Below are 27,216 nucleotides of genomic sequence, written 5' to 3'. Positions count from 1 at the left end.
AACATCCTAGTATTTATCTTTATCCAAATCTACTTACAGTTTGTTAAATTCAAAGAAAACTCGGACGTCACTATATATAATTTCAATATATTTTTCAATTATTGATCTACTGTCTTTTGTTTTTTGTTGCTATGCTCAAAATAAGTATAGAAATTTATACATCGCAATTTCACATTATCAATAATTAATTATACATCTTATTAATTCAACAACCTTTTGGAACATAACAAAATAGTAATTGATAACAACCTAAATATGAACATCTTTGGGTCAGTCACACACTCCCTGCCCCACCGTTTACAGCTGTTTTAACCTCCTGTAGGTCATCGAACCTCATGTCACAAAACACAGACTTAGCTCAGACTGTATGGTATCCCACACTCTCAATCATTGCATGTCCTGACCCATAGGACATGTGCACTGCATCAGAAATTTCCTGGATGGCGATGCGTCTATCCTCTCGAATGAGCTCATCATCCCTGAGGTGATTGTTGTTGATCAACGACGTTGGTCACCTGCCACTTCTTCTCCTTGTCTTTCACTTGTGGCTTTACAGAAGTATAGAGTAACTAGCCAAGTGAGGTTGTGTTTTTGTACGTATCTCTTAGTGTAGCTTGAGAAAGTTCTGGGAAACCAGAACGAAACGTTGCAGATAAAATAAAATAATTACCACTAAAAGAACTGTGTCAGATTATTTTGCATCTATAAAAAGTGGTTATGCGAATCTTCAAGAAGAACATAGTAATAAAATATGTAGCCTACCTGAAAAGTAAAAAAACTATGGAAGTAGTTTTCCATGTCCCATGTAGTGCTCGAATGTCAAACACTATGAGGTTAAATCCCAAGGCTGTATATGTACTTACTCCAATTTCATTGCTACAGTTAACACAGCATTACAGATACATCTTCATAGTCAAGTGCATACACAAAAGAAAGTGATATTGTCATGAAATTATGCGATGAAGCAAGTTTATCAAACATCCTTACTTATTGAATGATAGACAACCCACAAGGGTGCTTGCATCCTTTCACAATTCTTAAAGTTCCTTAGTCTAAGGGCACAGTGCAGGTGGGTAGCTTTGGCTTGGGAACTATATGATAAGTGGTGGAGTAAACTAAGTGCCATCCTAGAATCTGTCAATCATAAAGAACTTATTCCTCTCAAAATTTTTATAGAAGACTTCTCTCCTTCGACAGACCTTAATTCAGATATTTTAATACCATTAATAAAACGAGTTTGAGTTCAGTGTCAATGCATTTAGCAGAATGGCTACTCTTGTACAGAATAACACCTGTTTGACAAAATCATATAGAAAATATGACAAACCCATTGAATTGCATCCTACATAAGTACAGCATAGCCCATGTACTAGGGTTGAGATAACACTAGCTTGAACCAATATGAATATTACTCATAAGAACTTCTGCTGATATTTGAGACATACTTGGAAATTTGGCAATTTAAAGAAGTTCAAAATACATTTTTATTAAATGTGGAAATAAAAGGATCATCTTGCAACCATACCATTTCAGTCTACCATATTTCCATATCCAAAAGTTCATGTGATATTAATGTTCTCACATTTGCTTCTTTCAGTTACAAAGATATTGTGTGTACCCTGTAGTATACTATAATAATTTACTACAAACAAGATTTACGATCTGCTACAAATGGCCATGATCCGCTGCTGCAACACATTGTCGGATGGGTAGACGAGTGTCACTGATTGGTTGATTGATGGCGTACCTCACCCACTACCCTAGATAAACCTGCACTGTGGCCAGAGAAATCCTATTGGCCCCTTTGGTCCCTTTCCAGTCAGACACATCAAAGAAAAGACAAAAATAAACACTACAACACCTCAAATATCAGACTAAAAATGAGCATGACAGTCAAAATTTGGTTTGCTTTTATATTCCAGAAATCTCTGCTAGGTAAATTGATTGTCACAGTGTGAAATCTCACAAAGTGCTGTTTTCCTCATTTGTTTATGATGAAAGGATGATACCAAAAGTTTCCCCGTAATTATATGAACCAGCATTGGCAAAATCTGTTGAGTGTGAAGAAGGAAGTCAGGAAGAAGGGGAGAGGGGGGAGGAATGGGGTTGACTGATGTTGCACAATCCATGCAGGTACTCAAATAGAGAATATCAACCTGAGGCAATTGTTGAAAGAAAGCTGTTTAGACATTTGACGTATCAGGATGCAAATGTCCACAGTTATTTTTCCAGCCTCTTGTAGTAAATGGTATGCTCTCCTTCATGGTACTCAGAGTTGGGTGGGTGTTTTCAAGTACTTTGAGGATCAACGATTGTCAAAGGTTGGAAAAATTCAAAGAAAATAATAAAATTTAGAAGAGCTTGCAGCACTCCAAATCATTAATACAGTAAAGTCAACGAGTTCAAGGTTTCATTCATTAGGCAATTTTCCTCAAATCATACTAAAATTAGTTGTTGACAATTACAACTAAAAAAGGTACACATTCCCAGAATAAGGTTGAACAAAGTTATAATTATGAAATAATTTATGTGGTAGCACTTTAGTTACCAGTAACTTCCTCATGTGGGAACTTTAGCTGAACATTATAATGGGCAATGGTGGATGGCTGAGAGCCCAAAAACGAAAAAGTCATGTTTTAATTAACTACAATAACTACAATGACTGAGCAAATACAGATACCGACGTATCCATATTGGCTGATACCAATGGTATCGGTAAGTATTGGTTGAAATTTTCCAACGGATACCATTGTCTTTGAGTTGCTAGAATCAAGGCCAAGAGCAACATTTGTCCTTTCCAAAAATTCGCTCACCCTTCGTTGTTGCAGATTAGTTTTTCAGAGAATTACTGAACAAACCCTCCACCTCCTGGGAAGCAGATGTTTGACAAGATCAAAGGCATGGATAACGGGAAAGCTGTGACCAAACTTCTTAACCTGGTAGGTAAAGGCTGTGTCGAAACAGAAGATATATTTCATTTTAAATTCATGATTGCACACTCGTGGTGAATATCTTTAAAACCAGCATACTACCATCCTGGGCTGTTTCCGGGTCAGATGATTTCGGAGTTCTTGCGAAAGACGTGTGAAGGCTGCTGTGGAATTTGATTTGTTTCATATAAATTCAAGCGAGACAGGAGGGTTTTGGATAAATAATTTCTTCTTGCACTCTTCCCTTCTGTGTCTTTTATGTGACTGTTGGTATCAGTCTATACCACAGTGACTTGTTTTTGTCGCAAACGACAGAGAATGAAGGACAGCATGGCATAAAAAGGTGTTATTTTAATAACTGTATTTGTATATATTTCGACGTTGCATATCTCCCTCTCCAGGTTAACCCCCCAAAAGGCAGGAATGAATAATATTTACATGAAACTGAAGAAGAGATAATCCACCGATTTTTTAATTTTTCTTTGTAACTGCAGCATGCTAAAATGTCTAGAATTATTATAAAAAACCTCTCTCTTTGCATCCTCTGGGTCTACAGAGAAGTTCACAAAAACATTACCAAATGCCACAAGACATTTTGAAGTATCATGATTTTTTTTTATTATCACATTCTCGATCTCTGCCATTTTTGGAGGTGATGTGATCAGAACCATACTCCAGCTGCCTTTACCCTATGGAGTTGCCCCCAGATATCCATTGATTTGAGGCTGGGTGAATCCCGGAGATGGTTTGGGGGGGGGGGAGAATGTCAGAAAAATTCTAACATTCCATCACCCACCCTGAGAATCGAACCCGGGTCTCCTGCATGGAAACAAGACATCCAACAGACTACACCACCATGGCTCAAAGTATTATAATGCTGCAGGAGAATAATTAGTGAGTTATTTAATGTCATGAAAGGAACGTGATATGATAACTTGGTAACTAGCCTTTATTATTTTCAAATGGAATTGATTGCAAACACAGTATTTCTTAGCTGTGACATGAGGTTTAGGTGTTGCAAATCGATGATTTTTTGCTGAAATTTCTAATTAAAAGTTGAGTTTTCAGAAGGATGATCTAGAAACTAGAGCTTCTTTACTAATCATGAATCATGAATCACTGCTTTCTGAAAAATGGGAAGTTTGAAATATTACACATTTACAAGATTCTTCATCAAAATTATTCAATATGTTAAGAAACACAAAAACTTCATGCACAAAATTGAACATAAAACATCACAATAATTTTCAAAGAGAAGAAATTAATTCCAATCAAAGCATTCTCATTCCAATGACACCAACATAAGATTTAAGCATTATTTGAAATGAGGTAGAGATTATCAGTGTATTAAACTTTATCACCATTAAAAATAAATTTGTCATTAACGTATCACAAAATCTCTGTCCTTAACTGATTATAACTTTGCTACTATAGGATCATGATAAAATTCAAGTATAATTCCTGGTATCCAAGTTAAACTTTCCAGAAATTCAAGGGTACAAGCAGATGCTTTCTCTATTTCAGGGGTGGAAACTAGTCAAGTGGTCAAAATTACTGATTTAAGTGACCAAAATTTAAAAAAAACTTACCAAATACTGACCAGTTTATTTACACTATGTCAATAAATTGCCATCCTATAAGTAGAAGAGGGGTATCACAAATAAAAATAATAATAAGGATGTTTTTGTCCAAAGATGACTGAAGTAAAAGGTATTTGCAGGCTGCTGTGAAATATTTTTTTCTGCCGTTAAAAACAGTAGCTTTTCCTTTTCAGAAAGTTTCCTCAGTTTATCACATATTCTACTGTCATTGATTACTTCTGTCACAGGTAGAGAGTATTCATCTGTGAAAGCTTCAAGGGACAATGGTGCTGAACTCTTACAAACACAATTACTGTTCTTTTAGTTCACTGTACAGCACATGCACCAAAGGCTCTTGTCTTTGGAAGAGACCAGTGAACTTTGTAAATAACTGGGCACTTGTGCAACAGAACATCACCTCTACTTTCATTGTCTCATGTTTTAAGAGATTTATTATATTTCTATACTTTGAAGGCAATGTCACCAAAATACTTTTACTTTTACGAACAAATTCCTTAAAGTACCTTGTAACTGCTGGCCATTGTTCATTTAGTCTCTCAGCTGCATTCTCTAGTGTTAACCACCTAGAAGAAACGTGTTTCAAGAAAAGATATTTGGAATACCGAGATATCTTTGAACTTTAGTGAAGTCTTCCCATCGTGATGGCCAAACAGACGACATATACACAGACATACAGGCGACAACAGCACACCTAGCGGCGATTTAGGAAGAAACAACAGAAATGCACCAAGCAACGACCCTACGAATTCCAACGAGGATGGTGGCAGTGGCTACTGAAATTAATAGAACATAATGTAAAACAACTTCGCGGAAAACGTGAGTACCTTAATTATCTATTACCGCGTCTCTCATTCCCATAGTATGAATGAAGAAGGAAAATTTAGTTTGATGCATCATCTCCCAGTTCTGGCATGCGCCTGCAGAAAGCATTATGGACTACATGGATGTTACAAGTGCCAATATCTACAAGAGCCTGCCTCCCTGCCAAAATAAGATAATCATTCATGAGTTTTGTGACAGCCTTGTTGACATTTGGCCCATCACTACTTAACATTAGCAGTTTTGATCGACGAAGTTGTGCTGAATCCAATACTTCATCAAATTTACTGTAAATATCTTTACTTGTTGCTGATCCCATGAAGCAAGTCTGGAGATGCCTCGTCACATGAAAAAATTTCATCTCCTTAAGCAGTCATCATGTAACCCTCAAAATCGAGCAACAAAATTTAAAAAAATGCAAATAGTAGTCACATAAACATATAAATACAGGTTTTACTGACAGTTTTTGAAAAAAAACCTGACAAATTAAGATGAAAAAAATTACTTTTACTGATTTTACTGATCATCTTTCAGCCCAGCTATTTCAATATTACGTATTACTGCCTCTCACCACCTACACACATACACACACAAATATATTAACAATATAAATCATAAATGAGATTCCATTGTATCAAAACATTCTAATACAATTCAATTAAAAGATTCAATTCAATATTTAAAATATTTTATATGACATGTGAAGTTTACATTCGCCATTTCACATACTTAGACATGAAATACATCTACAAACACGAGTCGCAAATGTTACAGGGTATACTAATCTATAAGAAATTATTAACTGTATAAGAATTTCAAACTGAAATTTACCTAATCAAGTTCAAGGGTAAAAATGTTTTCAATATAATTATTCAAGCATTGATTGGTTATTTTACTTCACATTTCTGCCACATTTTGCTAATTGCAAAGATGAGGATGAGTGATGATATGATTAAATTGATGAAGGGATACTCACAAAGAACATCCATTCACAGGCTGGGATTCAAACCTGGGACCAGGGTTGTTAAAGGTCCACGAACCCATAAAATCTAATGGGTTCTATTGGGTTCTGCTGCAGGACCGGAACCTTTTTCTTGCACAATTTAAATTCGGTCCAAGTTGCGTATTGTTTCATTGAAATAAGGTTCCTGGAATGTATTTTAATTGATCCTGAAGAAAAGTTTCCTGGATCGTATTTAAATTCATGCAGAAAAAAAGGTTCCTGGACCGAATTTAAATTTGTCTCGAAAAAAGGTTCCTGGACCGAATTTAAATTCATCCCAAACAAAGGTTCCTGAACAGTATTTAAATTGATCCGGTAAAAAGGTTCCTGGACCAAATTGAAATGCTTTAAATATGAAAAGGTTTTACAATGTCTAGAAGTCATTTACATTTGCAGATTTTATCTTCCAGTCCAGGATATAGTTTATTTACAATTCCTGGACCAGAGTTGATGGGTTAAAAGTTACCTTCTAAAAATATCTGTGAGTACATTATACATTGGAATGCCAAACTGCGGTTGTAGAAATCGTAGCAAGGGGAAAAAACATAAAGCTGTTGCTCTCTCGTGGGTCACTTTCAAAAACCTCCCTTGTCGAAGTGTTACAGAATGCAATGAACCATATTAGTGTGATGTCATATTGAGTGCAAACAAACCCGTCATGTGTTGCTCAGGCATCCGATCCAGGAACCGCAGCCAATAGGAGCTATAAATGAGGTAACGTGAGGCTGCAGCTATCACAACAGGGACGGGCAGTGTTGCTACATCAAGGGAAATTGTCCTTTATGAAAAGAAATTCAGAGTAATTGGGGCTGTTCGTTGACAAACTTTTCCAGTGCAGACTCCACCTCTGTCATGTCCCTAAAGAGTTTCGTTCGTCACTTGGTTGCCCTAAGATTTACATTGCAGTGCGATGGGGTGGCTATTCAAACGTTGTTTTCAATTATATCACCCTTAAGCCTTGTTTCCATAATATGAAAAACTAAATATGCTGACCAAGGCAGTAATTTATTTTATTATAAAACATAAACTAAATGTAATGTTTCAACCTTCTAGCAAGGTCTTCTTCAGACTCCGTACCAAGTACAAATGTAACAAGATACAAGAATAGAACGATATATATACACAAACATTACTCCCCTCTAGACTATTAGAAAGTTATTCTGGAACATTCTAGCAGGTGGCTTTCCCTTGTCAACTGTACTTTCACCTAAAAGACTAAAATATTTACTTCCATCTAGAATGTGGTTGGACTCTTTATATCATGCTCTTTTTCCTTCATTCTTCTTCCTTCTTCTCTCCTCTTTCTCTCTTGTCCTTTCCACTCTTTCTAACACCTTCTTCCATTCTTTGTTTAACTTCCCATTCCAGTTCATTGTGTCTTCTTCACCTTTCTTCTCTATTTCCTTCGCTTCCTTCCATTTTCTCACTAGCATTCTCTTCTCCCTTCCTATCTGCTTAGCCTCATCCCACTCTATGTCATGTCCTGTTTCTCTCGTGTGTTTAAATATCAAATTTCTCTCTCTCTTAAGTCGTACATCATCCCTATGTTGTTTCAACCTGTCTTTCAGCCTCTTTTTCGTTTCTCCTATGTACACACTCTGACATTCTTTACATTTCACTTTGTAGATAATCCCTTCCTCTTCCTCTTCTCTGTTTTCCGTTTTCTTGTTTGCATTCTTCGCTATTCTTAAGATGCTTCTCCCTCCCTTCCTGTAAGTTTTAATGCCCGCTTTCCTAAGTACTTTGCATATCTTCTCTGTGGTCTTCCCCATACTCCTTATTCAAAACCTCCTCTCTCTTTCTTTTTCTTCCTCTTCCAATTCTCCCCTTCCTCTTTACTTCCTTCTTCTGCTTATGTCCAGTCTATCCTCCTTTTCATAGCCATTCTTTTCCAACTGTTTCCATAGGCTATTTATTTTGCCTTCTTTTTCACATTCCTTTGTGCATATTTCTTTATTCTGTCCTCCATATTCTTTATAAAATTTATTTTTGTCACCTCACTTACATCACTTCTTTTGTGGCAGAAAACCCCTGCAGCACACTTTTCTGATGCCAAGCGGTTTCAATTTCTTGTCCTCTCTTCCTTTTCATCATAGGGATGATGTACGACTTAAGAGAGAGAGAGAAATGCAATATCTAAACACATGAGAGAAACAGGACATGACACAGAGTGGAATGAGGCTAAGCAGATAGGAAGGGAGAATAGAATACTAGTGAGAAAATGGAAGGAGGCCAAGGAAATAGAGAAGAAAGGTGAAGACACAATGAAATGGAATGGGGGACTGAAGTTAAACAAAGAATGGAAGAAGGTGTTAGAAAGAGTGGAAAGGACAAGAGAGAAAGAGAAAGAGTGGAAAGGACAAGAGAGAAAGAGGAGAGAAGAAGGAAGAAGAATGAAGGAAAAAGAGCATGATATAAAGAGTCCAACCACATCCTAGATGGAAGTTAATATTTTAGTATTTTAGGTGAAAGTACAGTTGACAAGGGAAGGCCACCTGCTAGAATGTTCCAGAACAACTTTCTAATAGTCTAGAGGGGAGTAATGTTTGTGTATATATATATATCGTCCTATTCTTGTATCTTGTTACATTTGTACTTGGTACAGAGTCTGAAGAAGACCTTGCTAGAAGGTTGAAATGTTACGTTTAGTTTATGTTTTATAATAAAATAAATTACTACGTTGGTCAGCATATTTAGTTGTTCTCTTTCAACGAAGGCAACAAGCAAGCAAACTAAAACAAGTCTTCACAAGTAGTGACTCGAGAGTTCTCAACTAAGAGAAGGAACACGGGCGAGAGAATGGGGCTACATGGAGATGGGTAATGTGGACTGCAGCATTCGCATTCGACCATTTCTGCCATTGTGCGTGGCCTTGTTCCTTAGATTCTCGAAACAGCCAGCACATGGATTAGTCTTTCATGCTCACTAGTGGTTAGTTGTTTTTCGTTAGGTCCATAATGAGAAACAGGGTTGTTGAAGGAACTTTTTTCTCACACAATTTAAAATTCGATCCAAGTTGCGTATTGTTTCATTTCAATACAGAATTTGGACCCTGTTTAAACTGATTCTGAAGAAAGAAAAAAAAAAAAAGAAAAAAAAAGGCTCTTGGGCCGTATTTAAAATAATCACAGAAAAAAGGTTCCTGGACCATATTTAAATTGATCCTGGAAAAAAGGTTCCTGGACCGAATATAAATTAGTGGCCGTGGTAGCTCGGTCAGTAACGTGTCTGACTACCATGCTCAAGGTCCTGGGTTCGATGCCCGGCCGGTTCAAATCCGGGAACTTTTCTAACATTGAAAGCGGCCCCAGCGCCCACTCAGCGTCGAATGACATGGGTACCTGGGGGAAACCCTGGGGGGTAAAGGTGGTCAGGGGCATGATGCTGATCACATCACCCCCACTCACGACCGGATCAAGAAAGTGTGGGGCGTTACCCCCCCCCCCCCCGACCCATTATACGCCTCCATGGCGTGGTGCTAAGCACAGGGGAGCACTTTACCTTTTTTTACCGAATATAAATAGATTCAGAAAAACTTTCCTGGACCATATTTAAATTGATTCAGAAAAAAGGTTCCTGGATGGAATTTAAATTCATCCAGAAAAAGGTTCCTAGACTGTAATTAAATTCATCTGGGAAAAAGGTTCCTGGACCAAAATGAAATACTTCACAGATAAAAAGATTCCTTACGGTCCAGAACCCATTTACGCTTCCTGATTTTCTCTCCTGGATCAGAATTGAATTTACTTAAAATGTCTGGACCTTTAACAACCTTGCGTAGGACCCCTAGCATCACAGCGCTGTGCTAATGCCTCTGCCATGGACTTTGGTATCATTGGTATAATATAAATGATAACAATAATTAACATGAATTAATAAAAATACATCAGAACTTCCCGATGGCGCAGTGGTAGCATCGTCGCCTTATAATCAAGGGGTCGCAGGTTCGATTCCCAGTGGAGGCACATAGTGGTTTGGATCCCACTTTAAACTGTAGGTCCAGTCCCGATTAGCCTTACTATGCATAAAGTGGACTTAAAACAACAAATCAATCAATCTAAAAATATATCAAAATAGGGAAGGTTTAATGCCAGCTAAGACTGTGATAAAATTCAAGTATAAATGCCAGTCTTCAATGGGAACTTTGAAAAAATTCAAGGCAAAAATATTAAGGGTACAAGCAAGAGTTTCCTCTGTTTCAAGCTTACTTATTACCCTGACCCCAAAATATAATACAAAGGGTCTTTGTGGTTCCAATGTGTCGAAAAGTTCTAATTCAATTCAACTGAAAGATAAAGTTTGGACATTTCAGGTGGGAATATTCAGAAAATGTCCCTGCAGAAGAAGTTCTGTGGCTTACGCAGCCTCTCATCAATGGGCACTTGGGGGATAAAGATGGGCAGAGCATAGTGCTGATCACATCACCTCCAGTATGGCCTAGATCAATAATGTATGAAACTCTATCCTCCACACCTTCTGTATTCCTGAATGGCATGGTGCAATGTATAGTCCCCGGTAATAAAAATGGGACACCTAGATCCTGTAGTCCTCGTTTGCCTACAACGTGTTGTGGATGTTGCATAAATCTACGGGGCTGGTAGAAGTTGCCGTTGAAACTTCCCTATTAAAATTCGCTTATCCTCGTAGAGTTAGGCACCACACACAACGCCATGCAGGGAAGAGAGTTTTTCAGGATCTATACGTCCAATTTTTATTGCCGGTGACTGTTCAGGGAAAACTTTTCATTTACAATATTCCTTGTGTTAGAAAGAAACAATAGGGGCAAAAGCACTAAAACACACAATATAGATAAATGGCGTTGTATTTCTAAAATGTTATGTTGTTCAATAAACACGATTCAGAATCATATGTTTTTGAGCCAGTTCTTCGGAATATATGTACCCAAAAAAATGAGGTTCATCCAAGATTTAATATGGACCCTATTGCATGGAAGTACTGAACAGCGTGAAATACGTGGTGTGATTGGAAAGTTTTAAGACAGGAGGCACCATTGCTCAATAAGGAGGGGCTAGGTTTGCCCACCGGTGTGGAAAGGGAAGCTTGTTTTGTCCTTGAAACATCATGAAAGATCAACGCTGTATCTTTGTTCAGTAGAGAGTGGAATCCTGGTGAGTGAAGACGTGTTCTCAGTTCTTGGCGGATTATTGATATCGCAAAATGGATGAAAAAATGGAACAACGTGTTTGTGTCAAATTTTGTTTTAAAACCAGGAAATCAACTTCGGAGACCCATGAACTGTTAAAAACAGCTTTCTGGGATAAATGTTGAGCCGGTCAAATGTTTTTTATCTGGTTCAACAGATTCAAAGATGGCCGCGAATCAGTCGAAGATGACCCCCGGTCCGGCCAACATTCCACTTCAAAAATCAACGAAAACGTTGTGAAAGTTCATGATTTTGTGCACTCTGACCATAGACTTAGAAATAGGGAGATGGCTGATGAACTGAATTTAAGTTTCTATGCAGTTCTGTCAATTTTAACTGAAGATTTAACATGCGTCGAGTGTCAGCAAAATTCATTCCAAAATTGAAGTTTTACAAGAACTGATTAATAGAGCCGAAACTGACTCAGATTTGTTAAATAGGGAAATTACATGTGATGAATCATGGGTTTATTGGTATGACCCAGAAACAAAAGCACAATCATCACAGTGGAAGGGTCCAAGTTCTCAATGACCGAAAAAAGGTTGACAAAGTGAAGACAATGTTGGTGTATTTTTTTATTCTACAGGAATCGTGAATCACGAATTTGCCCCTAGGGGGCAGACAGTCAACCAGGAATACTACAAAAGTGTCCTTCAGCATTTGCGCAAAAATTTGTGGAAAAAAGGCCTGCAATCTGGCATGACAAATTGGGTCCTCCACTACGACAATGCACACGTTCATAATGGGTTCTCAATCATGGAATTTTTTGCCAAATTCCAAATTCCTGTGCCTCCACAACCCCCTTATTAACCTGATATCCCTGCCGACTTCTACCTCTTTCCTAAATTGAAATTTTCGCTGAAAGGGAACTGAAAATACGAAGAGGGTTCTTAACATCCTTATGAAAGAAAATTTCCAGGACTGCTTCCAAAGTGGAAGTCAGAAGGGAACTACCTTGAAGGAGATCATCCCAATAGCCTGTAAGATCTGCCATTTTTCAATTACACGCCCAGTCTTAAAACTTTCCAATCACACCACGTAAACCCACATTGCTGTTTCTATCCTAAAAAAATATCAATGATCTCTGATATTATACTCGTACATAAACGTTCACAGTTTTAGAAATGAGACATAAAGTTTCAAACCAATGACACTTAGCAAGGCAAGCTAAAAATAAGGAAAGACTGCACGAGAAGTTAAAATAGGAATCTACACGTATTCCATTACTGTACTCTACTTTCCTCTGGATTTTTTTTTCGCATTTAGCAATTATCCTAGCCTACCAACGTTATACATTTGTCCTACCACCAGTTCAGAGAAGAATTCTGTTTTATTATATTTTCCAATGCAGCTTCCTTTTACTACCTTGACAAACATAAAATCTAAACTTTGAAAAACATGCCACACAACATTTATGAATATGTATAGATAAATTTGGGATCTGGATTAATAAAAGTTGCAATTTTTCACATCTAAGGAGCAAAATTCCCGCATAATTCACATATAATTCCCAGAGCCAATAATTCATGCATAATTCCTGGAATTCAAGGAATTCCCGGTGAGTAGCCACCCTGAGTCACTGCTACTGGTGATGAAGCTTCTCTCTTTGCTTTGTACTTTGGCTAAAAAAAAGTACTTAAACAATGGCTACCTATTTAAAAAGTCCACATCCTGTTATGAATGGTTATTTTCTTCCATCAAAAACAGGTGTGCGCAGTACCATTGGAATGGATGGTTGAGATCTCAATTAATAAAATGGTTGCACCATAGTTGTAGACATGAAGAAATGATTTGTATAATACAGAGCTCACGATCCCATCACAAATGATATATGCACAGAATGACAAGAATTTCCAGAGATTTTTACTCAGAAACATCATTTCCTGTGGGCAAACGGTTTATAAGTTCTATTTGCTATGCAACCTCTTCACGTGTTTAGTAAGTATATATATTTATGGGTAAAATACTTGTCATATTTTAAACAATTAAAGGTTTCTCTTTGTGTGTAATTTCTTGTGTCTATAAAGGTGATGTTTTTGGGCAAAATCTATGTTGCAAATTGTACACTTAAAAGGTTTTTTTTATTTCTGTGTGCCCTCATGTGTCTATTAAGCGAGTCTTTGTAGGATAACCCTTTGCTACAAATAGAACAATTAAAAGGTTTCTCTTTTGTGTGTATTCTCATGTGCCTATTAAGGTGATGTTTTTGGGCAAAATCATTGTTGCAAATTGTACACTTAAAAGATTTCACCTTAGTGTGAACCCTCACATGCGCTCGAAGAGCTGCTTTCTGGGCAAAATCTTTGTCACAAACTGAACACTTAAAAGGCCTCTCTTTGGTGTGAACCGTCATATGAGTATTAAGACTTGATTTCCGGGTAAAATCTTTGTTGCAAATTGAACACTTAAAAGGTTTCTCTTTGGTGTGAACCCTCATATGAATATTAAGGTTTGATTTCTGAGTAAAATCTTTGTTGCAACTTGAGCAATTAAAACGTTTATCTTTGGTGTGAACCTTTTTTTGTGTGCAAAGGTTATCTTCAGGAATAAATTTTCTTTTGTAAACTGAGTGATTAAAAAACTTCTCCTTTGCAAGGACATTTGAATGAGCAAATAAATTTCCTTCCTTGGAGAAAACTTGGTTGAAAATTGAAGAGAGGTGTTGCTTTTTCCTGTTACAGTGCTTGGTATCTTCAATATCTGGATTTCTTTTACAGTATTTTAGTGAAGGTTCAGGTTCAAAGTTACCTTGTCTATTGACACATTCTGTAGTGTCGTTTACTTGTACTTTTTCACTTAATTTTCCTGAAGGTACTAGTGTAACTGACCTTAAAACATCTTGGCTCTGTCCTTCCATGTAGTTCTTGTTCAGATATCTGAAAAAAAAAGGTCAGACATTTAAAGATCACTGAGAAGAAAGGATTAGGTAGTATAATAGCCTGTCATTAAGGACATACTTGGAAAAATGTAAATATGTTATTGGTTCAGCAATATTTTTCTCCAGATTTTGCCAAATCTATTAAGGTTAGTCATATATTATTCACACGTTTGCAGTAGTTCACTTTAGGCTCGCCTTACTGCATATCAAAAGAGTGTACATTGTCATTGCATTAGTAAATGATTGAAGTGAAAATTAATAGTTGGGAGATGGTTGGTGAAATTTCAGGATATGCATGTATGTATTGATATCACTTATTAAATGGCACTATTTACATGCTTTGTAGGACATACAGTATGTGTATGGAAGCATGGGTGCACCAATGAGCAAGGAGGGGGCAGTCCAGACACAATCAGGTCTTCATGACATTTTTCCAAAATTGTATGATGGAAATTTTCTCATCCTTGTGACATTTTCAAATAAGAGGATTCAATGTTTGGAATGGTAAAGCAGCATGCATTAATTGTTGGAACTTATGATAACCTAATTCACGATTCACAAGTATATGCGAATTTCAAGATATATACCCAATGAATGTTATAGTGTTATTTAATAAATGTCTTAATAGTACTGCAAAAAATGAATCAAAGTGATGGTCTTGCATTTACTCATGCAAAAGAGTGAGAACTGACACAATTAATGGATGGGTTCACCTTCCACATAATCACAGTGAAGTATTTTGTTTTGAAGTGAAAAGGGGACATGACTAAATAAGCGAGTGGTTATCAATAATAATCGAGAATTGTTGAAGGTCTTTGATAACTTGAAAATATTTAATTTGGCACAATACAATTTAGATACATGTGGCAAAAGTGAAACAATTTGTAGACATTTATGTTCCACATGAAAATTCTTGCAAATAAGAAAATAACTGTTCCCTAATTAGAATCTTACCTCCCTGAAAACATGACGCACCAATAGGCATTCATTAATTAGGATTAAAATTTTATTTATATTGTTCAATGTGCATTATTTAAAATTGATCTACTCAGGAGAAATTTACTGTGGTAACACATGGTTAAGAAGTAGTACTGGTTTACGGTATAAACTGTTGAATAATAACTGGCATCTAAAAGCAAAAACCTGAAGGTAATTTTGTAGCTTGTCCTGGACTATTGAATTTGCATGCCAGAATATATACTTAATTATAAGCATGTTATTGGGAATTAACAAAAAATTAACGAATGGTGCAGTGTAGAAATTAATTATTTGTGAAGTGAATTTTCAATTATTGGTATGGCCATGAATTAATCTGATGAGTGCATGTTGAAATCTTATTAGCCAAACCACATGATCAAAGAGTAGTTACAGTCATCAGATTAAAGTTGAGTCTTTAAGATTTTCTATGTTTGTCATTATGCTATTGATTAATAAAAATTATTTCTTGATCATTTACACAACCCTAAGGCAAAGCAAATTTTGAAACTGGATTATTCTGATCATATGACTTTGTCGGGATCATTTAGGGCCCGATCTATGATCAAAGTTATTTCAACCAGGAAACCCATTACATGCTGGACCATTTGTGATTGACCCATATAGGATTATAACTAGACATTTAGCATAAGCCATGTGGTTATTCATCTAGTCACACACACTTCTGGGATGTAATGATCCCATTGTAAGTTAATTAAATTGTTACCACCCAGAAGTGTTCATGACTGTACTCTGGAAAAGTAAATGTTAAAATGCAGGTTTTCATTTTCGAAAACAGAAGTCTGGTTACATTCATTTATTGAAAGGGTAAATGTGTCATTCAGTCTCTTCATGGGACATGTTAAAATTTCTTTCAGATTAATAAAATATTGTTTTGTATCAGTGACCAAATGCATCCTGGTCCTTGAACAACAGCCAATTCTACTAAAGTTCAGAGTATTAAATAAATACAGTCGAAACTGGTTATAATGACTCTGAAGGGACCGCCAATTTACGGTCGTTATAGCCGAAAGTTGCACAAACCGTTCTTTTTTTCCCTAAACATTTCAAATCCATAAGTTTTATGTTTTATACTTGCTGTATGTGCTATAATAGTCATGAATGAAACATCATCGTTCCAGTTACTGTATTAGAAAAACTCTGGGGTCATATTTTAAAACAAGCCAGTTTCATCTGCATTGAATATATCATCTGGGTTGTAACCTTCACACAAAGCAGGCCACTTCTTAGATAGCCCCTTGTCTGTTACGCCATCAGGTACACCGGCAGCTTCGCCACAAATTTTCCTGGCGACAATATCATGGCAAGCTCGGAAACATTGTATACAAGAGGAAGAACAACTGAAGTTCGAATTGCCCAATCGACGCGCAAATTCATTGGCTTTCACTTGCAGAATAGGTCCATTGATCAGCACATTACTTGTTCTTTACTGCTTAAACCATCTAAGTAAAGCTTCTTCAATGTCTTTGTGCTCAGATGATCTTGCCCACTTGATTTTTAGAGAATTTTGTTTGAAAACACACTGCATTTCCAAATTGTAGAAATTGTCGAGTGTGATACACCCAATTCCTTCGCGATGCAGACGTTTGTTTCCCCATTTTCTAATCGCCATATTATGTGTGAATTTTCTTCAATATTAAACACTTTCCTTTACTTTGGCGACATCTTAACAGCGATGCTTACCTTGACTATTTGACAGACATACTGATTTGAAATCTACAATCTACTGAAAACTAGAATTTGAAAATAAGCGTTACATTGTTGTCAGCAATCCCCCCCCCCTAAAAAAATCAACATTGGATGTTATAGCCGATACATTTCTCCGAAAACGTGATAAAAATACGTGAGCGATGTCGATCTAAGAGATTTTTTAAATGTAGTGTTTATATAGGTTTTAGACGGGACTGCTAGATTTCGCCATTACACTAAATACGTAGTTACAAGCAATGTCGCTATCAACGGTTTCGACTGTATTTGTGTTTTTTGTTACATACTATCTGGCACCTTTGGCCAATTGCATTGATAAGGATGAATGATGATTGGATAAAATCGATGAAGTAACACCTATGACATATCACAATTTCAACCCAAAACCATTTACATAAAATGACTTAGGTTGACCTCACAACATGCTTTTTCAACAAAGCAGAAAAAGTAATAAATAGTGGGTATGAAGGAAACTAAACAAGGATATGACATGTATCACTTAATTTATATTAATATTATTTAACACTACAATATGCACTTTGATGTTTTATGAACTTAGAAGAAAATATAGCATTTATTGTTGTATGAGGTTTGACACACATACTATTTTTTCCATTAACATTCCTCACATTGTGCCAAATTTCAGGCTCCTTGCATATTTGCCTTAAAAGTATGTTATATTGTGTCCCTAAAATACATCACAAGTTGGGACTTCTGTCCCTGGCTGTGTTTGCAATTATCAACCTTCATTTGTTTGAATGTAGTTCTCGCAAACGTGCGAGGGCTCTGCAGGTCATGCCTTCCTTCCCAGCAATTCCAAAACGAGAAAACTACTCTGTCGTTACAACTACTGGAAGCAACATGACTTAGTTACAGGCATGCGTCTACAAGGCCACACACATGCACGATGTCAAAAGCAACAAACATGAGAATGGGGGCAACTGCATTGAAATGCTTCTTTGAGTATTGTGTTATAACTATGTGAAATGAACAGTGCTCAGAGTTTATTTCTACTACGAGTAACAGTTCCATGATATATGACGATGTTTTGGAAGATTGAACTACCAGATTTTTGTCATGCCCGCAACATTTGTACATACGTCCTGAAGTATTAGATTGGAGTTCCGATACGAGACAGACAGACAGAGAAGACAAGCATTAAAGGTTTCCACCATCCACTTTAACTGTCTGAGACCTGGGTTCCAGTGTTGTGGAGCGAAGGGGGGATGCAATATGAAGACTTCATCCAATAATCCAATCATTTCTCTGGATCACAAAAGGGGGCACGTTATCAAGAAGGTATGTGCAAAGTGAAAGTGACAGTGAGAAATTTACCATTGCTGCATTCTACGACACAAAACTGTCAAATTATGTCAGGAGTACTTTTGTACTCAACACACACAGAAGTTCGAACTAACTTATAAGTTGCGAAATAAGTATTTCTGCATTACATAATAATGTGTGCTTATCTTGGTTAAACCAGATGCTTGTCGTCGATTGATCTATTGTTGTTTAAACAACCTAATTATTTATTTTCGTTTGCATTAGTACCGAACTCACCCACCAGTAGCGCTGTCAGCATTGTTCCTCAAAATGGTTACTTTTACTGGTGCGGAACGTGTTCGCTGTGTGTTGCGGTTTCACGAGATGCAATCAGCAACTTCATTGCAACATACGTAAGTTTCGTACGGAGTATCGTAAGACACCTAAATTTGCACCAAACCTTTGTTGAGACTGGTTGTTCTGTAAGACAAGGAAAATCACCAGGACGTCCACAAGTTCTGAAGATGCTGTGGAACAACTCAGAGAATGCTTTGCCCAGAGTCCTACGAAATCATCACGACGTGCATCACATGAGACTGGCATTCCACAACCGACTGTTTGGCACATATTACGTAAACGCTTGCTATTGAAGCCATACAAACTAACAATGGTTCAACACATTATGGATGCAGATAAAGTTGCTCGCCAGCAATTTTGTGTGCAAATGTTGGATAGAATTGCAGATAACAAGACATTCCTAGACAATGTCATTTTTAGTGATGAGTCAATGTTTCACATCAGTGGAAAGGTGAACACCCATAACTGCAGAATATGGGGTAGTGAAACCCCCCATGAAACTGTGGAGCATATTCGTGATAGCCTTACGGTCAACGTTTCTTGTGCCCTTAGCAAACAAAAATTGTATGGCCTGTTCTTCTTCCAGGAGGCAAACATAAATGGTATCGTGTATCTCGAAATGCTACAAAACTTTCTGTTTATCTGGATATATTACAAAATATTCTAATTCCTCAGTTCGACAAGGATGACCAAGATGTACACCTTTACTATCAGCAAGAAGAGGCACCACCTCACTACCACATAGCAGTCAGAGATTTTCTTGATACCCGATTCCCAGGTGGGTGGATTGGTCGTACAGTTCCAATTGCATGGCCCCCTCGCTCCCAAGATTTGACCCTGCTAAATGTTTTCTTGTGGGGTTTCATTAAAGATCAGATTTTGTACAACCTTTACCTGCTTGAGTTACTGGTGAAAATGAAAATGACTTCAGGTAGGATGTATGCCGGCATTAAAATCACACTGTTTATAATTTTTTTTTTTTTTTTTAGCAATTTCATTATATTCTAGGAATTAGACAGATTAATGAATGTTATTTACATATCAGCTGATAAAGGCATATAATTTTAATTGTATGGTTGACAAAACACAAATATTTGCAGAATACTTACAAAAGAGAATAGTCAGAATTGACATTTTGAATTGTGTTTCTCATAAGGGACATAGCTAGAGAGGAGACATTGAGTCATCACTTTGCCCACTCTCAATGGGCTGAGGCTCAGTCCGAAAGGTACAAAGTACAGACTTGAAGTATGGTCTTGGCAGAAGTGACGTCACCTAGTACAGTTCGAAAGCTACAAGAACAGAAGCACGCAAGTGAACAGCTCGCAGTGCAGATGGTTGGTGACTAGGTCACATGGTTTCTGCACTCATTGTTCATTTGTTTATAATCACGGAGGTAGAAAGCCAGCAACACAGGTAGATATACGTTATGGGCCAGCAAGTTGTTGGTTATAGTTCTTCTAATGTGTGGAAATGTATGTGTACGAACACTTGAAAATGCTGTGATTTCTATGGTGAAAAATAATTGTTTAAAACGCGAGGAAAACAATGAGTAGGCAGTTTTATCTACTGATCGTATTTGGCGCTGCAGTCGAAGTGCAATTCGAAAGACGTGTACTTCCAGTCCACGACTTGAAGACCGCACTCCAAGACCATACGCGGAGGATGCTCGCTTCAAGTACGGTCTTGCACCTTTCGGACACGACCTGAGTCTTCTTATTGGAATTTCCAGAAAAATGATGTTTCATGATGTCTGTATTTCACTCATGCTAAACAGTGGGGACTTCCATCGGGATCTTGGTTATGATTAGTAAATGACAAATATATTTTGTATTTAATTTCAATTATCATTGTAATAACGTTGTTTGAACATGAATAGGCATTTTTTTTAATGGATACCACTGTACAGTTGAATATTCAGAAAGCGAATGATTGGTAAATTCTTGGAAAATCTTAGCATAAAATGTTAACAACCGCAATGTATAAGTGTATGTATATTTGTTATTTACTGTTGGTTTTGATTTCTTTTTGCATAATCAGGACAATGAAGCTTGCAACCTTCTGTGATGAGATCATTTGTCACTCAACACACTCAACCATCAACATGGCATTGTGTAGTTATCAACACTGAAGGGGCTGTATATATTGAACGGGAATTCTCTCAATTCTGGGAATTATGTGAAATTTCTTTTCAACAATTCATCATTTGTCCACATTGTTGCAAACTTATCTAGTCTAGAGACTGCAGTGATAGTAACATGATGCAAAATAACTCTTTGTTAGTTCGTATCTTGAAATGGATGCAAATAGCTGGCAGTCCAGATGCACCCACCCATTTTAATACATGTGGAAGTGGGGGGGAAAAAAAGGTAGTCAAAATGAAACCAAGAGATAATTTATGATTTCAAGACAAGAAAAGTGATGTATAATAAGCTAAACACAAAAACCCATATTTCAAGTCTATCACAATAAATTTGGAGAATATCTATGTGGTGGTTAGTTGTTATAATCGTGACATATTCTTAATGGAAAAAAATGAATGTAAAAGTTACAAGGGCTAGCATTTATAATCTCAAAGTCCCTGTGACTAACATAAATCGAATTTCTTGATGCTATGTCGAATTAATTCACATTGGCAACATTGGTGCTAACATTGAACTGATGCAACACCATCAAGTTTCAGTGCATTAAAGTTCTTCTGTAACTACCATGTACAGAGGAAAACTTTGTGTAAGGCAGATTGCTTCCACAATCACCAACACCTTACTTGATATGCATTTTGCATATTATATTAGGTGCAACTTCTTGTAGATAAGTGTATTCCTGATCATATGCAGGCCTCAGATAATGACTCAATTCTGTTCATTTTTTATAATTAATTCTAAAAGTTTCTGCATGAAGTTACATTTTTCCAGCTGGTAGCCGATTGCATTTTATTCTTATTTATTATTATATTTTAGAGAGTTTGAAAATCCAAAGTCATAGTTCTGTATTTAAATTTCAGCATTTTTACATTAAAACAAATTAATGTAAATTCCTGTCGCTGGTGGACAGGAACACCACACTTAGATTCCCCTACTGCAACAGGTAGCGCTGGGAAATACCAGATGACATGGACACAGACGAACATTGAACAACAGGGCACCTAGCGGCAGCCGGAGAACTACAAACATTAGAAGCACGCCAGGCAACAGTACAATAAGTTCCAATGAGGTGGTGTCAGTAGCAACTGAAATTAATAGAACAAAGAAAAAAGGATAAAGTGAGTACTAGTTTCTCTGTATTCATCTACTACCACGTTTCTCATTTCCCAATTATGAATAAATAATTTATATGAAAATATAGTGAGTTTTGTTATGGATAGTGCTGCATGTCTGAATAATCAGATGATTGTGAAATGTGCAGATTCTCTGGGCACACAAAAAAATCTATACAGTTGGATTTTGTAATTAACACGATTGCTGTGTGAAGACTGAATTTAAGACAGGTTTGAAATCTTTCGATGACATGTGTGGCTCTGAATGCATAATTTACTCTTATTCTTTTGATTTGTTCAACTTTTCTTTAATTTTACAAATGATATAGGAAGTTAATAAGCTATTATAAGACAACATGAATTCACACATACAACTTCCAGTATGTAACATTTTCTACTGGGCCAGGCTTTTGCACAGTGGTCCAAGCGAATTCACCATTAACTAGAAGTTGTGAAAATAGATTCATTACATTTAAGATGAGGTTCATCTTCTGATGATGTAATATATTTTACTTTGTAATAGGATAGACTTTTTTATCCAGTTTGCCTCATCTCTTTACAAACCTTTATAGATGCCAATTCTGGTTTGAAACTTAGTTTTTGTACTTCTAAACTCTAATCTTAAAGTGATGTCTCATAATCTGTTCTTATGTAGTGTTGCATTTCTAATATGCCATAACTCAAGTTTGTGAATAGAGTAACAAAACAACAAACAACCAGAAGTTAATGTTTCAAGTTTCAAGATTAATTAATTATTGCCCTTTTTAATAAAATGGGAAATGTTATTGAGTACATGATATTTTTCCAAGAAAACTGCTTCTTCGTATTTAACACCTTGATCAATCATTCAGCAAAACAGGCACCCTTCATAGAACCAGGTTCTGGAAGCCATAAAAAGGGGAAATCCTGAAGGAGTTCTTGAAAACTAAATCACATGTTGAAGTTACCCTTCAGTCAGTGCTAGACCATAGTAAGTATGACCTGAACATAAGCAGGGGACCAAGAAGAGAGATACAAGACACACACATTTACTTCCTGTCACTTGTGTCACTTCAGATATACTATGAATCTAAGAAACTATGAGAAGTTGCTCTTTGTCAAAACTATCGACAGTCATTGAAAGGATTTTTGTCAAAGTAAAAAAAAATTTCGCAAACAACTAAAAAATAAAAATGAAGAAAATATAATGCAGCTGAGTTACCTGAAATATTTAGACAAAGTTGAGCCTCTTGTGGAAAATATCTTCAGAAAGCGAAATTGGAAACAAGTCAGCATTCTTCTTTTTTCAATTCAACGATTGGACAACAATGTAGTGCTGGCAGCTGCCAAGTTGATTCTTCCTGCTTCTATTCTTCAGCATGCAGGTGGAAATGTTAAGGTCAACTCACGCATGAGCTGGACAAAAAGTGATGCAATTCCTCGCATGGAAATGCAAAGTTTAACAATACCAGAATATCAGGTTGAAGACAGTGCCAAAATTATTGTCAGAAAAAGAGTAATGTTGTGGTTGGCCCATCCAGCTTTAGATGACTAGCCACAAAAGTGGTAATGAAAAGTTAATTCAGAATAAGCACAAGAACGTAACTAACTAATTGTTGTAAAATCTTTAAAGATTGCAACCACTACCAAGTTAGGGGTGGCAACAAAATCCAGGTAATGGGTATCCATATTCAAATCATCTGATATTCATTCATTTTGGATACAACAGATAATCTGAATATCCTGATAATTCGGATAGTACAGAGCTGATGGATGATTTGTATAATGGAACCACCAGCAAATGAACCTGCGCAGACCCACGACTCCTGTTCACAGCACTTCTGCAAGGAGGGGAGGGGCAGAGGTGAGCATGATTCCTTGTGGACAAAGCAGAACGTTTCGAGGGGAGAAGCATTTTAGCAGAAGGTTCTTTTGTTTGTGGTCACTCTGTAGGAAATCCGTGTAGTGAAATACGAATACGACAAATAAAAGATTGGATAGCCTGTAAAACAGACATCTGGATAATCCAGATAATTCAGATATCCAAATAATCGGTATATCTTCATATCTGATGATTGGATATTTGAAATCCAGATAGAAAATTTTCCAACATCTGGATAACATTTTATCGGGATTTGGCTATCCATATTCCAGATTGCACTAGTATGTTGTAGTAGGTGGATGCAAACAAATACATAATGTGAATAGGTGTGACTTGCACTTTGAGCAATGAAAAATAGATGTGTGATGGGTAGAATTTCTAAATGTATTAAAACGAATTATGGCATAAGTCCATAATCGTTAAAATTTACTGGGTGTACTTTTCAAATGTTATACTACAGAATTCACATATGTGACTGTAAAATCAAGTGCAAAAATCCCAAGAAGAAGCAGAAAAATCAAAATTGCAAACCTACTAAGAAATACAATATGGAAAATAATCTAACACAGTTATTTTTAGTGGTTATTATTTTATTTTATCTGTGACGTTTCGTTCTGGTTGTATGTATCTCTTAGTGTAGCTTGAGAAAGTTCTGGGAAACCAGAACAAAATATCACAGACAAAATAAAATAATAACCACTAAAAATTACTGTTAGATTATTTTCCATCTACAAAAAGTGGTTATGCACATCTTTAAGAACACAGGAATACAATATACAGCAGCCGAGAAAGGAAAAACATGGAGAGAGGTCAAGGAGTTGGCACGTCACAGAGCCAAATGGAGGCGTCTCACTAAAGCCCAATGCTCCTGATGGAGCAAAAGGAATTAAGTAAGTTAGTCTAAGGGCACAGTGCAGGTGGGTAGTGTTGGCTTGGAAACTATATGATAAGTGGTGGAGTAACCTAAGTGCCATCCTAGAATCTGTCAATCATGAAGAACTTATTCCTTTCAAAACTTTTATAGAAGGCTTGTCTCCTTTGACAGACCTTAATTCAGATATTTTAATTCCATTAATGAAACGAGTTTGAGTTCAGGGTCAATGAATTTAGCAGAACTGCTACTCTTGTACCGAATAACACCTAGAAAATATGACAAAGCCATTGAATTGCATCCTACATAAGTATTTCATATACAGCACAGCACACGTACTAGGGTTGAGATAACACTAGCCTGAACAAATATGAATTTTACTCATACAAATTTCTGCTGATATAATTACGGGGAAGTATGTCTCAATATGAGCCAGCATTGGCAAAATCTCTTGAGTTTGAGGAAGAAAGCCAGCAAGGGGGGGGGGGGAGAGGGGAGGAAGGGGGTTGAGATTTGTTGCACAATCCATGCAAGACACTCAAATAAAGAATATCAACCTGAGGCAATTGTTGAAAGAAAGCCGTTTAGACATTTGACATATGAATTTTGTAATGAAGGGAGGGAGGGATGCAAATGTCCAAAATTATTTTCCACCCTCTTGTAAGTAATTGTATGCTCTTCCCCACGGCACTCAGAGTTGACTGGGTCTTTTTAAGTACTTTGAGTATCAACGACTGTTAGAAAAGTTAGAAAAATTCAAAGAAAAGTAAAGACTTAGAAGAGCTTGCAGCACTCTAAATAATTTATACAGTAAAAGCCAACAAGTCAAAAGGTTTCATTCATTAGGCATTATTCCTCAAATCATACTAAAATTGGTTGTTGGCAATTACAAAAAAAAGGTACACATTTCCAGAATATGGTTGAACAAAGTTATAATTTTGAAATAATGTGTGGTAGCACTTTAGTTACCAGTCACTTCCTTATGTGGGAACTTTGGCTGAACATCATAGTGGGCAATGGTGGATGGCTGATAGCGCAAAAACGAAAAACGCATTGGCTGATACAAGTGGTATTGGAAAGTACTGGTTGAAATTTTCCAACAGATACCTTCCGATACCATTGTTTTTGAGTTGCTAGAACCAAGGCCAAGAGCAACATTTGTCCTTTCCAAATGTTTGCTCACCCTTCCTTGAGACAGATTAGTTTTACAGAGAATTACTGAACAACAACCCCCCCCCCCCCCTTCCTGGGAAGCAGATGATTGACAAGATCAAAGGCATGGATGGCTAAAGGGAAAGCTGTGCCCAAACTTCTCGAAGGCATGTAACTACCTGGTAGGTAAAGGCTGTGTGGAAACAGAAGACATATTTCATTTTAAATTCCTGCTTGCACGCTCATGGTGGATGTTTTAAAAACTAGAATTACTACGAGGGTCACTATTTATATTTTGAGCCTTGGCAACACTGATTGAAGTTAGGCGCGATTTGACGTTTGCACGGAATCGTCTGGCATTATTGACCATAACGTACTTCAAATGTTTTGTCAATAGCTTCATTTGTGTTGTTTATGTTGCCTTGGAGATTGCGCTACAACAATATAATGGAATTAACTCGTAAACATTTTCGTGCGATGATTTTTTACGATTTTCGACGTGGATTATCAAGACAACAGTGCATCGATCAACTTACTTCCACATTTGGCGATGAAGCCCCATCCTTTGCCACTGTGAAACGCTGGTATAACGAATTTAATCGTGGCCGCCATTCGCTCACCGACGAGATTCGCGAAGGTCGTCCAAAATCAGTTGTTGTTCAAGAAAACATTGATGCTGTGCAAAACCTAATACTGCAAGATCGTCATGCGACATACTGTGAGATTGAGGCAACCATAGGCATTAGTTCCACCAGCATATATAAAATATTACATGATCATTTAGCTGCGAGAAAGGTATATTCTCGTTGGATCCCACACAATTTGACAAAAACTCAAAAAGACGCTTGCGTCAATTGGTGCAAACAAATGCTCAATAAATACAATCATGGTGCTTCAAAAGACGTATATAAGATTGTAACAGGTGACGAATCATGGATATATGCATATGAGCCGGAACGTAAACAGCAGTCGACTGTATGGGTGTTTCAAGATGAACCCAATCCAACAAAAGTTGTTCGTGCTCGAAGCACATCGAAACAAATGGTCGCCTGTTTTTTTCGGGAAAACTGGTCATGTGGCAACTGTGCCTTTAGAGGAACGTAGAACGGTCAACTCTGAATGGTACACAACAATTCGTTTGCCAGAGGTCTTGGGTCAAATACGGAAAACAAACAAACGCCGTCGGATCATTCTTCATCAAGACAATGCCAGCTGTCACACATCTCGTCTAACAACCGACTTTATGAACAGTCAAAAAATCGAATTGATGGGTCATCCGCCGTACAGTCCTGATTTGGCACCCAATGACTTCTTCTTGTTCCCGAATGTCAAGAATAAATTGCGTGGACAACGATTTT

The 27,216-nt window shown here is 36.9% G+C and overlaps 1 protein-coding gene across 1 annotated transcript in view; it reads right to left on the bottom strand.

Annotated features, from left to right (window-relative positions):
• Nucleotides 1-27,216, bottom strand: part of LOC145995333 (uncharacterized) — a 98,393-nt gene that overhangs the window by 6,850 nt on the left and 64,327 nt on the right. Inside the window, exon 5 of the mRNA XM_083131942.1 lies at nt 14,266-14,393. Coding sequence (XP_082988068.1) covers nt 14,266-14,393 — 128 coding nt within the window. The remainder of the gene's footprint in view (nt 1-14,265; nt 14,394-27,216) is intronic.

This window comes from Lepisma saccharinum, chromosome 11 (genome assembly GCF_977018435.1).
Source record: "Lepisma saccharinum chromosome 11, izLepSacc3.1, whole genome shotgun sequence".
Classification (NCBI taxonomy): domain Eukaryota; kingdom Metazoa; phylum Arthropoda; class Insecta; order Zygentoma; family Lepismatidae; genus Lepisma; species Lepisma saccharinum.
This window is presented reverse-complemented; position numbering and strand designations above follow the sequence as displayed.